The following is a 16,245-nucleotide window of genomic DNA, read 5'->3' on the forward strand; positions in this document are numbered from 1 at the left end:
CATACAAGTAAACTGCCTTAGATGGCAGACCTCATCTTGACTAATAATGTCCTGGTTACCCTGATTTGAAGTTGTGTTTAGAGAATGCTACTGCAGTGTTTGATGTATATAAAAGTAGATTTCTGGAAAAGGGAGATAGCAAAAATGTTCCTGGCAAAAGCCTCATGCTCTTCTAGTGATAGCAGCAACAGTTTCCTTTGATAGAAGGTGGCATAAGTTCTTCCTTCCACAAAACTGATGGAAAGCTTGTGAATGTTTGCCATATAAAGTTGAGGAAACTGGTAAGAGACAGCTATGAATTTGGGAGAAAAATTCTTCAGCAAGGAAAATTTGAGAGTTGGGGAAAATAGTTGGTAGAGATACTTTATTTTAGTGAGGGTGACTTTGCACATACTTGCACTGAAGGTTTATTTTCAGTGTCGTCATTGAAATGTGACTTGAAAATAAGAAAGGAACTTGCATTTCATCTTAACATACTTGCTTTAGTTCTTACTTTTATTGTTGCCACTACACATGATCATTTTTTACTGTGAACAGACAACCATTTTTAATTACATAATATAATAGTAATAAGAAGACTGGAAGAAAACTTAGCATGTAGTTATTTTTGTTCCTTTTTTATAAATATATCTATAAAAAAACCAAACCAGAGCACCAGCTTTTCAAGTTCATATTTTTACTAGGAAGCTTGGAATTCATTATTTGGGAATTATTGATGTGAGGAACTTGTTTTTGGAGAATCCCTTTTAGAATCCCTGTGAGAGTGCCTGTTCAATCAGTCCACTTCTGACCTGCTTGTACCACTACAAAAAGTGTCTCTTTCTTTTTTTCCATAGACTCTGATGGAGGTTTGCTGCTGCTGCTACTTTATTTTGTTAAGCATGCTTCAAATTTTCATTGGTGCATCACATACCCCTATACCCTTGTACCATAATGTATCACACTGCACACAGCACTAGGTTTTGACATGCAGGAAGCAAGACTCATACTAGAAGCATTTAACACTGTCTTTTTATTTTACACCATTAAAGACAGGGTGAATGCATTTCCCATTTTGAGCTAAAAGCAAAGAGGTACTTTTGTTCACAGGTGTGGAAAAATGTCAGTCCTCCACAGCTATTTTCTCTTTCATGCTTCTTTTGTTTGCTTTAGCTCCTGGGATCTATATGTGAGCTTCTTTGTCCTTCATCTTTTGTGACAGAATCAAACTAACTGGGAAAGTGCAGTTACCTGACCCTTTTTTGTTTCTTTAGTTATTTTTACTATGTGAGATAAATAAGAGACAATAGCTTTGGAACAGAGCCTGGAGCCTGGAAAAGACTCGTGCAAAAGTCATTTTGAGCCTGTGCTTCTCTACTGTTTGAGGGTTGTAGCAAATTTTCTGTTCCATACAGCCAGCTGGAAGTGGACATACAAGACAATTACTATTTTCTAGCTCCTCTGTTTAAGATTTTACCTTATTTTTTAGTGTAGGGTTTTCACAGAAGATATTTCAGCCCTTTTAAGATATTTAAAGGATTATTTGGTAATGGATGGTCATTCTTTAACAGAAAGCAAGCATAGGTTATTGACCATATATAGAGTCTGTTCTGTTAGGAGCTCCTATGAGGACAGACTGAAAGAGTTGCGGCTGTTCAGTCTGGAGAAGAGAAGGCTCCGAGGTGACCTAATTGTGGCCTTCCAGTATCTGAAGGGGGCCTACAAGAAGGCTGGGGAGGGACTTCTCAGGATCTCAGGTAGTGATAGGACTAGGGGGAATGGAATGAAGCTGGAGGTGGGGAGATTCAGGCTGGATGTGAGGAGGAAGTTCTTCCCCATGAGAGTGGTGAAGCCCTGGAATGGGTTGTCCAGGGAGGTGTTTGGGGTCCTGTCCGTGGAGGTGTTTAAGAGCAGGCTGGATGAGGCTCTGGCCAGCCTTATGTAGTGTGGGGTGTCCCTGCCCATGGCAGGGGTGTTGGCACTAGATGATCCTTGTGGTCCCTTCCAACCCTGACTGATACTATGATACTATGATTTTCCATTTGATTCCTTTCTGAAGGATAAATTACATTACTGTGTCAGTATTTTTAAATAATACAACCTGTATCTTAGATGTTAGATGTTCAGACACCTGCAGTGTTCTTTCCAAATGTGGATGAATACTGCACCATTTGGTAGGTGGAAAACTGTGATTAGATTGACTGTTCATGATCTATAAATTGCTTAAATATTAAGCTGGTGGCTGGATGGCTTCAGGTAGGTGACACAAACACTGTGTGACTTTAGCAAGTGTAGGGAATGAAGAAAAGAACAGCAAGCCACTGAATTCCCAAACGACCCATGTCATGCTATGTTGCTTCCCACAGTGTATAAAGGACAACTCAACTGCCCTGTGAAAGCAGGATGGAGTTATGACTTGTTTTGACTTGGCACTATTATTGTGTGTAAGTTGTAGGTTAATACAGCTTGTGATAAAAGGAAACTTTTCCCCGTTTTATCTAATTCTCAGGGTCTTGACAATGTTCATAAACAGAGAGTTGCTGAAGTGCTGAACGACCCTGAGAGCATAGAAAAAAGGCGAAGCCGAGAAAGCCTCAATGTTGATGTGGTAAAGTACGAGAGTGGTCCCGACGGAGGCGAGGAAGTGAGTATGAGCGTAGAATGGAATGGGGTAAGTACAGTACACAGTTAAAATAGCCTAGGTGAAGTGTCACTGTGACAAAAATGGTTGTCCGTGCACCAGCCACCCTCTGTTCAGTAATTTCTTGGATGATCTCCTTTGCATTTTGTAATCAATTAAGGGATTATTAACATTTTGTTTACCATAACATGATGTTAAAAATGGTAATATTTAAACATTTTAAAACATCCTTTCTGTTGTTGTCCTCAACGGTGAAATTTCCTCAAGAATATCAAGCAGTTGTATTTAACTCTGAAGTTGTTTAATGCTGATTGAATGTCCTGGTGATGGTCTGGTGTGCGGTTGCTTGTCAGTGTTTTCTGGCAATTAACTTACGTTTGCCTTGGTCCTTTTGATGCCATATGTGTATTTTAAATGTTTCCTTAAAAGTACTGCATCTGCTGGGATTGCAAAGAATGTTTGCTGTGGAGGTGTATTTTGTGTTAGCAGTTTTAGAGTAAATTAAACTGATCAGACTAACACAAATAATGACAGTCTCCTCCTTAAGCACAGTCACTTTTCAGGCTGCTGTACAATCCATTTTAAGGGGCAGCGGCCTCACATAGCAATGCTAGTAATGTCATGTTTCTTAAGTGAACTACTAATACTGCTTCCCTTGCTTAAGATTTGCTGGGAATCAGGAATTGATTGTATTTGTTTCCCATATATTGACTACACTGTATACACTAATTGTCATAAAATAAAACTACATATATAATGTGATTACATATGCATTTTCCTAACCCTTGGTTTTGTTTAACTAGAAAGACAGTGCAAGCTCCCAGTTAGTGATGTGGCTGATGTAGTTGTTTGCTTCTGTCACCAGCTTTCCCATGCTTTATCCCCTTGCTAGCAATGGGATGTATAGTGCCTTGTTAACTAACTCCCAGCTGCAGTTTTATTATATTTATAAAAGTGGTGTTGCCTGCTTTTGCTTTATGGGAGGGGAAGTAGCCTACTTTGCAATATTGAGTGTTCTGAAGTTTGATTTCCTCTTGCAATAGCAATCTTTTTGTTCCTTATTTTAGCCACATGAGACAGTTTAGCATTCCAAAGAAACCCTGATAAAATTCACACTGCTTTAGTCTTAAAGGAGAATCTTCTTTCCATCTTTGCTTTTGTCTCTTATTTTCTTGGCATTGGTGTTTTCAGTGCCAAGACAGTCAATCAGCATCTATTGTGAATAACACTGCATCATTAACAAAGCCAAAGTAAGGTTGGATAACTCCTTTTTAATTCTCATTTTGCCCATTCAGTGTTAGAACTGTGTACTGTACTCCTTTGATTTTTGCTTGACTTTGCATGACTATATGTTCTAAATGGATTAAACGTTTTTCTGTTATTGACATTAATTAAGCAAGCATGCAGGGTTTGGATTTAAGGGGCCTTCTGTGGAAAAGCAATAAGCAGTATTTCTAGGTCGATAACTTGAATCAAACTTGGTGCTAAAATTTGTCGATCTGAAAAATTAAATTTTGACCTCTCAGGGCAAACAGACTTCTCTCTTTTTTAGCATGCTAAAGTGGGATTGCTTTATTCTCATTTTCATGATTTCTTTTTTCTCCTCTTAAGAGAAGGTATTTTGTATTACATGTCTTACATAAAGTGGGCAACTCACTTTCCCTCTACCCTGCCTGGTGTTCCTATGTCAGTGCTATCCTTTCCTCTACTTCATATTGTGTAATTGGTTTTTTTACCCATGTGTGTTCCCTCCAGACAAAATATTCTGATTCATAAAATAGAGGTGGTTGGTGTATTGTTTTGTTTTTTTTTTATATTGGGCAGTTACTTCTATGAGCAGAACCTGAAGAGAGGCCTGCCTTTTGCCTTTAAATTCTTCTGAAGTGGTCAAGCTGACTGGTTTTTCTTAGCTGTCAGAGAGTAGGTATTGTTTGTAAAGCAACAAATAAAAAACCAACCCAAATTACCTTGGAAGATCTACTGATTGGCTTCCCTATGGAATGCAATCACTAGTAAGCATTGTATTCTTTGATGTAGTGGTTTACATTCTTCCAAAAAGAACCAAAATGCCTACTGTAAGTAAATCTGTTGTTAACTATTAAAATGAACATGCTGAGGTTCATGGGCATGTTTACAGGTTCTGTATAAACTTTGTCCCTTAAAATTAACCAAGGATACTTGGCTGCAAAGAATAACTTGGTCTTAAAAATTCAGGGCAAAAATATCAAGATTTTTATTCCTTAAATTGTTCATACATTAAAAATGACAGTGGATATCTGTAATTGGAGTACTTCAGTTGATCTTCAAGTCAGTTGCAAGGCAGATAAGAATCATGGTATAATAATTAAAGATAATGTTTTTAGTATGAGGAAGTATCTTTACAAAAATCAAACTATATACTACAAAAGGACAAGCTTTTGGGCCTGTCAGACCACTTTCAGGTGTGATATGAAAGCAATAAATTTCCCTACCGCAGACTAGCTGGTAAGAGTCACTCTTCCTTAATGTAAAGTGTCAGGCAGTCAGACAGCGTTGTAGCAGACAACTGCAAAGTACAGGAGATGATAATGGTGGGGAGTTGTAAGTAAAAGTAATAAGGTGATTCTCAGTCAGAGTGGCATAAAAATCAGCACTTAATCTTTGCTATAGACGTAGCTATGTTTGATTTTTTTTGTTTGGTTATTTTTTGTTTGTTTTTGTCTGCTCACACTGGATTTAGGAATTTTTACTGTTTGTTTTTTTATCCTAAGCTCATGTTTTAGAGGTGTCTCGTTAATTACACAATCAGTGTTTAACTGGGAAGTTCAGTGGTTTTATTTCAGATTGACAGTACCCAAAAGCTTGTCTGCTTATGCCTAATGTACTAGTTAGCATAAAAAAAGTTACACTCTGTATCTATCAAATTGATCTTGCCTTTATTCATTGAATCCTTATCACTGCTGCAGCATCACTAGTATAAGACTGTAGGAATAATGAGCCTTTTCACTCATCTCATACTTCTCATGGGAGTTTAGATTTCAATTTCCTGAATCCTGCAAAGCTGAAGTCTCTTTTTAAAAGAGAGAACAATAGATACAATTTAGCTTGAAACATAAACAGCTACATTTTCATCTTGTAATCACTTGGCAGCAAGGCATTTTGCCATTTGCTGTTCATTCCAGTTGCTACAGCTAACGGCTCTCAAAACTGTTACCTTAATATTATCAGTAATAGTTTCTGTACTTAACACTGAGAGTGAAAGGCATGTAAATCGAACCATGGCTTCTATTTGGGCTGGATTCTTTCAGCTTTCATTGCTGCGTTAGAGAAGATACAGAAGTTTCCACTTGGATTATATATGTGTGTGTATATACATACACACAAAATATTCATGAGGTCAGCTGGATTTCATTCTTTAAAGGAGTGAAACAGAATTTTGTCTGGAGGTTGGGTGAGAACACTTCTCTTCTGCAGTTTTGTTTCAAATAAATTCCTCACAGAAGTTAAAGCTGAAATGAATGCACCGTGAATTGTTCCTTTCTTCTGATTTTGTTTTTTATTTGTTTCCTTCCTTTATTTCTGTGTTAATGTCAGCCAAAACAAATAAAATCCTTTCTTTCTTTACAAAATGTAATACTAAAGCTACCCCATCTTAAAGGTGTTTTGTGCTTCATACAAATGCTACCTTACTGCGCAGCATCATTCACGCTCATCCGTAAGTTGCATGTCATGCGTTAGTCCCGTAGGCAAAACCATATAAAGATGAACCTTCTGCTAATTGCAAGGGCCTGCACGGTTTCCTTAAGGACAGTTTGAATACACCAGAAAAATTTATTTGACCTAGAAATACTGTAACCATAACTGTTCAGCATTGAAAACTGTTGAATTTTTCCCAACAGTTTCATTCAGTTTTTCTCTCTCCATTTCTGACAGGCCTAGATGCCTTTTGTGATTCTTATACTGTCTCCTGCATGACGGGCGTGCACCATCTTCAAGCTTTAACTTCTCTCTTCAGTACTGACTGCTGTGTTTTAGCAACCCCCTTAAGATTCTTGTTAGAGCTACACTTTCCTGTAAACTGGCCATTCCTTCAGTGCTGGTGTCTCTTCTGGTTTTCTATCTCTGTACATGTGTAGCTTTGCCAGATATGTATCTAGTCATACAAAATGTTATTACAACCATTTGCTGTGTAATACATTAGTAAAAAACAAACAAACAAAGGCAAAAACAAACAAGTTACAATGAACTTTATAAGTAGCTGTTCACTATGGAAAAAGGTAGTTAAAAATATCACACAAGGTATTATTGAAATGGCATGATGGTGATCATTACGGGAGAAAAACCAAATCAGTAAAAGTAAGGCATGTTCTCCAAGTGCTTTAAAATGTATTTAGAGACCTATTATATGGTTAACATCAATATGGAACTCTGGATGTCTTCTCTTACGATTATTCTAAAGTAGCATTGCTGTTTAGTCTTTGTGTGAGATTTGGGCAATTATGCTTTTCTCTACTAATCTTGGTGTTCAGTGATTTGTGTATTTGTCTTTCTAACTTCTAATAAACTCACTCCAACTCAGGTGTCTGTCTTTGTCTGCTTAGTAGTACTTTACTTTCTGCTTTTACAATTTTTCTCTAATAATCACCTAAGATTTCTATGAAATAAGAAGTGGTCACTTCTAATCTTACTAAACTGTAGTGTTTAGGGTTGCTTTTTTTAAGAGTAAAATCCAGAATTGTGATTAGCTGGAAGTTTCTTTGGATCAGCACAGCAGTGGCAAATGTGAATGAAATGTATGAAAAAGTAATTCCATTGTGCTGTAAGTTTTCCTTGGTGAAAGTTAAAATGAAGGCTAGGAGCTTAGCCATTCATGTTTCTTATAAGAAATATTTTTGTTTAAGGGTTTTAGGATTAAACAGATATGTTTGCAAGTAATACAGGCATGTAGAAAAAAGAAACGTTTTTTTTCTTCGGGTGGTGGAATGCTTTTGCTTGTACTGTGTTAGCCACACTGCGCTCGTGAGCTGGTAACAAGGTGGTGGGGAATGGTTTGACTGCTGCGCTGGGGATTTACTGATTTTTGAATCATGGCTTCAGCATGGCTTCACCTTTTGGAAATCTTTGTTACAGTTCAGAAGGAACCTTCTGTTTGGGTAAAGTTATAGCTACCTGATGTCCTGTGTTAGGTAATTGTACCACGTCTATATTAATAGCAATCTAAACAAAACAGTTTCATAAATTAAATGGTTTTGAGCCAGGTTTGGGGGAGGGCAGCAACCTCTTGCACTTTCACATTTGTTCAATTTTTTTCAGGATGGCACTGGATCTTTAAAACGCAGTGGTTCCTTTAGCAAACTTCGTGCTTCCATTAGACGGAGCAGTGAGAAGCTGGTTAGAAAGCTGAAGGGAGGAAGTTCACGAGACAGTGAACCAAAGAACCCAGGGTAATTATCTATTCTTAGCTGTGCTGGTGTGCCTTCCTTCTGTGCCCCCACTGTAGCCTAGGGCAGTACCAAGGGCAGTGTATTCTTCTTTGCTTAGCTTACTGCACATCATAGATATTTCTATCTTAAAGAAAGATAAAACCAGAATTGTATTTGCTTTTAAGAGTTAACTCAATTATAACAGTGTTGTTTTTTCCCTTTCTACTGCTTCAGCTATTTGAAGAATAGAAAAATCTCATAGGATTATCAGTAAATGTTTGTCACTTGTTTCTCCTTTTCACACAGCAGTGAAGTATCATAAATGTTTCTGGTTTTTTTACAATAAAAGCTTAAATACTGTAAACTCACAACTAACATTCTTGATATATTCTTGAGATACCTTTATGTATTGCTGTGGATATAAACAGCCCTTTTCAGTTTCTGTTTTGCAAATCCACCTTTCAGAGAGTGGAGGAAAATGTTGAGAACCTGAACCTAGTTGTGCATCTCACTGACATTTTGACCTCTGAAATCAGTGTCAAAAGTCTAAAATTGATCTGACTTCTCGCTCTTTCCTGTTTACCATATCATTACGGGTTTGGATGTACATAATAAGATATTAATCATCTTTGCTGTAGAGAAGTTGAGACATTAAAAGGTACTACTGTTATTCATAATAGCATTTGTGGGTGTTCCCCAACATAATTGCTATCAGTTTGGCAGAATTTTTCCCCCCTTGCTGTGTAAAACTGGAACTCAGTTGACAGGAAATGACAATGTGAATTTGAATTTACACTTTAAACTGTAGAACTTGGAGTATCTTCTGATGGAGCAGCTGTCTCTATGAGTAATATAGTAGATGATGATGGTAGTACCTGAGACAAGGACCTGGAGACAAATTCAGGCTGATTTGGTAATCACATTTTACTGTTGACTACCAGAGACTTAAAGCTGAAGGCACTGAATCCAATTCAAGGTGAAAAATACTTTTCTGGTTTTTGATGCATCATTAAGAACTGCCTCTGAGTTGACAGATTGGGAGTAAACTGAAAAGCATGTGATATAGAAGAAGGAAAGACACAAATGTCAAATGATTTAGGGAAAACAAGCAAATGCAAACCAGAATAACTAAAAGGGATTCCTTCTTTAGTATCAACACTTTTAGATGTTGATTTCCTGTTTCTGTTCAGTTCTGTCCAGAGTTCATACATTGTAGTTCAGGTATATTCTTGCACAGGTAGATGCATCTATTCATAGCTAATCTTGCATTTTCTCCTCATTTTTGTGAGACATGGAAAGGTTTTAAGTATCTTACAACTTACTCTCTGTAGTAAGTAAAACTAACTTTTTCTGCAGATAAATTAACTCTTGTGAGTATAGCTGTAGAAAATTATGCTCATGTATAACAAGACATTTGGCTTTGCAGTGTGCTGTAAGAACTCTTCTGCCTTTTTGTCTGCACTTCAGTAGTGTTATTCCATCAATGCAGAAATGACCTTTCCATATTTAACATTAATTATACTGTGGGGTCTGTATCACCAGATTTCCTCATCTAAAGACTTGAAAATACAACAGTATTTTTTTTGCTTTCCCTTTTTTGATAAAATATTTCAGTTTTTCAGATGTCACTGTGGTTGTCAAAGAATAATTGATTCTTAAAACTTGTAATAAGGATATTACCTTGAGAGGCTTTTATGTAGATGTGCATGTTGCCTGTGAAAGATGAGTAAATATTGCAGTTTCTGTTCTTGTAAAATACAGAGTTTTTTAAATCTGGGATTTATATTGCCTGCTTTTAACAACAACTGCAAAGATTCCTAGTATTAAACACTGGCTGTGGGGATCATGAAGCATAGCTGTATATATTGATTTCCCAAAAAGTAATTCTGATTTCTTTTTCTGAAGAAACTTCAGTAATGTATTTTTGTTTGTTTTTCAGTTTAATGACAGGGATATTCAGTTTCTACTATGCAGACCTTTTGGGTTTAGTGTATCTAGTGGCTGAATATTGCAATACTGACATAACAAATACGTCAGTCATTTTTGTTACGAGGTCAGCCAGTCTAGGTGGAAGACTCGTCCACTCTAGGTAGAGGACTTACCTTCCTCCCTCTTTACCAATATGCCTCTGTATTCCCTGCCTGGATTCACACCTGTTACTTACTCTGTGCTTCTGTAAATAGTTATTGACAGTGTGGGTATGGTTGTGAATGAGGAACACTCAAAACAGAAATACATCAGTATCACAGAATGAAAGAAATACTTAGTATTCATGTTCTTGCTTGATAAAGGTTGAAGGGAATAAAGTGAAAACTCATCAGGGAAGTTGATTCTTTAAAACCAAGCAAAAGTCTTTTTGACAAAGAGCAAGTCTCATAAGAACTGTTATTTGAGACATATTTTGCCCGAAGCACGGTATCAGGTGCTTACAGTATTTTAGAATTCAGTCATAATTGAAGCTGGCTTCATTACTGTTAGGTTTGGTCTTTATTTTTTATTTACTTCTAAAAAGTAAGATTTATAACTTAAGAGCAGGATGTTGGACTAGATGACCTTCGGATGTCCCTTCCAACCCAGACCATTCTGTGAATCTATGGAAAAAAGCCTCCATTTTTATTGTTGCTATTACTTATGCACAAGAAAAAACAATTGCCTGCTCCTTGTGCGATCATGTTTCTAACATGGAGGGAATTTAGAAGTGCATTTGCCAAACTGAAGTTCTTAAGTATGTTCATTTAAAAAAAAGCCAAAGCCAACCAACCAAAAAAACCCACAAAAACCCAAAACCAAACCAAAAACTTAAACCCCCAAACCAAACAAAAAACCCCACAAACAAACCAGTATCTCATGGATGATTAAAAGTTTTGTGGTTTTAAATGTTATTTGCATTTCAGCAGGAACCTAAAGTAGTTGTGTGAATTTTTACCAGTGGATTTTCATCTCCCTGTAATGTTTTCCATGAACTTCTGCGCTCTTTTGAAGAGTTTTAGATAACATTTTCTTTGTGTTTTACAGATTAACTTACATTGACTTCCACATATAACCTCTGTTGTACATGTTTCCTTGAATAAATGAGAGGTGTATACCATGCATGAGTCCTTGCTTTGTTGTTGCTAACACTCATGTCAAGTATTTTAAACTGTGTGCATTCTAGCTTTTGAAATGTTCAGCTGTAGTGCTAGGTAAGCTTATGTTAAGTGGCAGCTGTTGCCTGTGTTTGTTAGTGTTTTGGTTCATTGTTCTGCTAAGCCTTTGCTTTATGAAAGCATTTAAAACTCATGCTTCACTTTGACAGTCTTGCTTCAGTAGAAAGAAAAACTGGTTAATATCTAATGTGATCTGTATGGATAAACCTTTCCATGTTTTTGGAAGGCACTGGGAACTTTTGTGTCAGCCAGTTGACCCTAAAGCTTTAGGTAGCACTGCAGGATTGGGGCCTCATTGTCTTGCAAATAGCTAATCAAATATGTACTCGCAGCCCTCATTTAGTATTTCTGACATAGTTAAAGAGCTAGTGAAAAATCAAAGCAGACAGAGCCTTCTAAGCAATGTCCAGACATTTTGAGATAAAGGACATCAGGCATTCCAGTTGTAGGTAGCATGATGGTAGGAGTCTTAGGGTTGATCTTGAATTCCATTACACACTTTAAAATATTCTTCTTAAATTTTGTTTGTGTTTGAGAAATGTAGATAAAGTATTAATCCTTCTCTCAAACAGCAGTGGATATTACTGTTAATGCTGTGATAGTTGGATTGTCATTAACTCCTGTGTAGGTAATTAGTTTCCACTCCCTCTTACCTGTTGCTTTCAATACAGTATGCTAGGGTGGTTGTTACCAGTGCTCAGAGCCAAAAGAGTTCATAGCAGCAACCATCTTGTTTTGCTTCACTTTGAAATGTTCTAAATAAATGCTAAATAAATACTTTTTAAAATAGGTCCTGGAGACTTAGCTAGAAGAGGCAGGAAGTACTGACCCAGTGTTTGTCATAGTTTCCCCAAGTTAGACTCTGCCTACATGGCAAACTTATTAATGGTTCACTGTTTTTTTTCCCTAAACTGTTTGAATATTTTGATGCTTTTACACAAAGCTGCATAAAATCAAAAGTGAGAGTTAGTTAATAACCAAATGATGCAAAGTCAGCGTGTTAATTTGATATGCTTTTAAAATTGAGATTTTGAATTGAAGTGAAATCAGTTGCCTGAAATGTTTAAGCTCTGAGGAGTTTGTTTTGTTGTTATATGTAATTTAGAACAAATACAAACCTAAGCTACGTAATTATCTTAAAAGGTATCCCTCAGACCAGTGTGGGGGCACTGTTAAAACTCCTTTAGCTGTGCATTGCTTGTTGTGATACTTGTGGTTTTAGAGCTGTTAGTTTTCAGCTATTCTGATCGGTTTATCCTTGCATGTTCACTGTCCTGGTTGCAGCATGAAGCGTGCCAGTTCTCTGAATGTTCTTAACATGGGTGGCAAGGCTACTGAAGATCATTTTCAAGTAAGAAGCCCTACAATACTCTTACAAAACTAGCTATCATTAGTAGGGTTTGAGATAAAAAAACTGTATGATGAATAAGAAAAGAACAAACTCCTAGTGATTGACGACATCCTATCTTAGTAAGATGTTTACAGCACATGCTTAAGGCATTGTTCCTGTAACACTGGAGAATTATGCTAACTTTAAGCAAGTGCTGGAGTCCAACCAGTAAAGAGCATTGGCTTTTATGATACTAAGCAGTATCTGGCTTTGAAGCTTCTAACTATTACAGCGGATATGAGTCGGTTGGAATCTTATGTTCTTGTAAATGCCTCTTAAAAATACAAGAGCTTTTAAAGCCCAGTTTCTATGTATTTGGCCCATTTATTGCAAAGGGCCAAACCATCTTAATTGCTCTACATTTTCAGATTCCCCTTAAATGTGACTTCACTTGTTTCTGAGGTTGTACAGGAGCAGTCTCTAAAAGTCTGTCTGATCTATGTTACGCTTCTGCTAATACAAAACCTCCTTATTTTTCTTACCTGTTCATGGTGTGCCCAATTGCTACTCGCCATTTCCTGGTGTTGCCTAATAAGTCACTGTTCCTTAGATTGTCCAATAAGCTAGCAATGTTCTGCATTCTAAACACTGCATTTACTAACACAGTAACTACAACTAATTATAGGAAGATAAAATTGCTTCTGTACTAACCAGATTGTATGAGAGCGTCTTCATCATGGAGCGAGAAAGGCCAAACTGTATGGCTCTCATTCCACCGTTGAGCGGCAGGAAGGTGTCTTAAGTGTATTTTCTTTAGTGAGCGTACGGCAGTGCTCTGTGAAGTGTGTGCAAAACTTTGCTTAGAGTGAAGTTCAGCCCAAACCCCCAAAATCCAGGGTAAAGCACAATTCTTTGCAGCAGCAATGCCAAGGTGCTCCTAAACTGACTCCTTTGTATATCATTTATGCGACTTCCAGAAGAGTGGTTTATTGTTTGTATTAAAATTAGTTCTCACTTCTTGTGAACTTTTGTGGTTCACTCACTATAGACACTTGTGGCAATTCCCATAGATGGGCTCTTGCATTTCTGGCAAGATTTGGGTCAGGATTGTAAAGGGTGTACATATACATAGCAAGAGACCTGTTCAGTATTGCTAATTAAAAGTTGGGGAAAAGGATTTTTATTACATACAGGGGGGGTTGGTGTGGAAGTCCCCTTACCCAACACGAACAAGGCTCGTTCTCCATAGTTCCCTGTATTTGTTTGTTCCTGTTGGTTAAAGCCAGTAATTGTGTGTGTGTGTGTGTGTTTGAACTACCTGGACATCTGATTAATTTATTTACTTGATTTTTTTTTCCCCTTCACACAGGAACGAAATAATTGTCTGACAGACTCGAGAGCTCTGAGTGTCAGTCATACTGATTTGGCGCATTGAGATTCTTGGACAGAAGCTAGCTAATATTCCTTTGTGAATAAAGAAGCACTGAGACCTTCAAAGCTTTGGTTCCTCATCACTATGTATAGGAACACCTACTTTGTAGATTTTGTTGGTTTGTGGTTTTTTTTTTCCCAATGGACTGCTGTTTTTACTTTTCTAAATAGGGGTGGTTTTAAACACAGCATTAGTGGGTATTTTCTTCTAAAGGAAAACTATATAGATGTATATTGCTCATTGCACTGCTCCCATTCATGCTACTTAGGTTGACTTCTTTAATAGATCTGAATATTACAGCAGCCAAAAAAAAAAAGGGGGTAAAAATACAAACATATGTAAAGCATACCAAAATGCAAAGATGTTTGAAAATACAGGCAAAGTTAAATGTGTAGCAGGAAATATATACAGTGCTAGAATGAGAGAAGGATAAATGTATGTGCATTACTGTAAGAATTCAGGTTGTGCATACTGTGGTGGTGGGGCTTTCCTCTGCACCACTGAGTCTTGGGACCTTAGAAACCTGAGCTGGCAAAACAGCACTTAGCCATGGCTTACTTAACCACTATTTAATCTTCCAGAAGAGATGGTTGGGGTTCCATCACCTATAGATAGCATGAATAGCAATACCTCTGACCCTGACTTGGATACTTGTGGATGTAAGTTTTAGGGCACAACAGTTGATGGAGACAGGATGGTTCACATTGATCAGGAGAAATGGAAAATTGACCTTTACCTTGAAGAATATTGAAGTTTTGGACTGCAGCTGTCCCAGAGCAGCTGCCCTTGCTCTTGGGGAAACACAAAGCCTCAGGTTGGTTTTCCTGCTTGTTCACTGGAATTCACAGTCCCATTGTTTGCTGAAAGTGCTCCAGCATTTCTGTATGATGATTCCAAATCCTGCCTTTTTCTGTAATAGCTGATGGCAGCAGAAGCAGGCAACTGCATGCTAGGCTGTTACACTGTGGAGCAGCTTCTGTGCCAAGGACCACTCAAATCCCAAGGGCCTCAGTGGAAGCTCTAGAAGGCTGTAAGTGGCAAGGAACTCGCTTGGCCACATGTCCATGTTAAATCTACTTATGTTAAATATATATGCTGTCTGTATACAGGACTGCTGCTGGAACTATCTCTGTCTAAAGTGTTTTGTAGACACTAGTACCTTTTGCTTTTCTGTAAAGCTTGTAATTTTGTTCTTTTTTTTTTGTAAAAATTGTTACTTTTGTGAGGTTGGTTAAGAAAGTCAACCCCCCCACACCTGTGTGTGTACAAATGTATTTGTGGTTGTAGCTGTGAGGTGGAAAATACCGAATGGAACTGAACTTTGGGAAAAGCTGGAATATTCATTCAAGGTCAGCACCAACTGAAGGAGGTAAAACACAGGGACATCAGCAAGTTTCAGTGTATGAACAGGCTGTGAAGAGTAATTAGAATTAGTACCTTGTAGGAATATGAGACTGGCTTTGCATCTGGTTTTAAGTTGTGTTATAATACCTGATGCAAACAGTTGTGTCTGTAATGCACTTAACATGTTTACCAGGAGGTACCTTATTAGCATCTCTTTAAGGAAAGCTGTGTGTGGCATGCCTGCTACAGAGACAGTGTAGGAACAGGGAGACTGATGCTGCTAATGTGTAGAATGTTTAGCACAGAGTAGTGCAATTCATTAATGAACTTGAGCAAGAACAGATTGTTGCTCAGTTATCTAACAATATATACTCATGTAATGTAGACTCTTGGGTTTTAATCTTTTTATTAAGAGCTTTTTATATTAAAAAAATACATAATATATACTTCTTTTGCCCCTAAAGCAAAACATGTTGTATGCACCCATTGATGAAATCAGTGCTCTGGACAAAGCCTGACTGAGCTAGCTTTGCCCAGGGAACTCTGCATCAGGTTGCCAGATGTCCAACTGACAGGAGAGCCCTGCTGCAGCCCTTGATTCCCTGCACAGCTTGTGCCAGTGACTGTCCTGTCCCACTGGCCGTGTGGCAAGAAACTCACTGCAAATGCCCCTTTCAATCAGCCTGTTTCACACCAGCACGGTGCAACTGCCATAGGAGTGGCTCAGCAGGCCTTGGAACACAGATCTGCAGTCACTGTTTCACTTGGAGACAGTTAAAATCTGGCTTCCAAAAAAAACCCATGGAACTGTTGGAACACAGAACTCACTTTGGTAATAAGGAATCATTTAAAATAAAATGGTGTGGTTTTTGCATCCATCTGTCAGCATTGAAGGAAAATTGGTTTTGCAGCCTTTCTACAAAAACCCTAAAGCCAACAAGGAACCCCCCAACCCTCCCTCCCCCCCCCCC

At 37.8% G+C, this 16,245-nt stretch overlaps 1 protein-coding gene across 6 annotated transcripts in view; it reads left to right on the forward strand.

Moving 5' to 3' along the window:
• The window catches only part of KLC1 (kinesin light chain 1), a 45,853-nt gene extending 29,613 nt beyond the window's left edge, over window positions 1–16,240 (forward strand). The window contains exons 13-16 of one of the 6 annotated variants that reach the window (XM_068160227.1): window positions 2,489–2,650; window positions 7,913–8,043; window positions 12,453–12,519; window positions 13,868–16,240. In XM_068160227.1, coding sequence (XP_068016328.1) covers window positions 2,489–2,650; window positions 7,913–8,043; window positions 12,453–12,519; window positions 13,868–13,933 — 426 coding nt within the window. In that variant the 3' untranslated portion in view covers window positions 13,934–16,240. Of the gene's footprint in view, window positions 1–2,488; window positions 2,651–6,532; window positions 7,178–7,912; window positions 8,044–12,452; window positions 12,520–13,867 lie in introns of those variants that run through there. The other 5 variants (XM_068160228.1, XM_068160230.1, XM_068160229.1 and 2 more) reach the window with 5 other exon arrangements.
• Window positions 16,241–16,245: the final 5 nt, after the last annotated feature.

The sequence above is a fragment of the Melanerpes formicivorus genome, unplaced genomic scaffold, assembly GCF_026170545.1.
Source record: "Melanerpes formicivorus ecotype bairdi unplaced genomic scaffold, bMelFor1.0.p_v2 SCAF_48, whole genome shotgun sequence".
Taxonomy (NCBI): domain Eukaryota; kingdom Metazoa; phylum Chordata; class Aves; order Piciformes; family Picidae; genus Melanerpes; species Melanerpes formicivorus.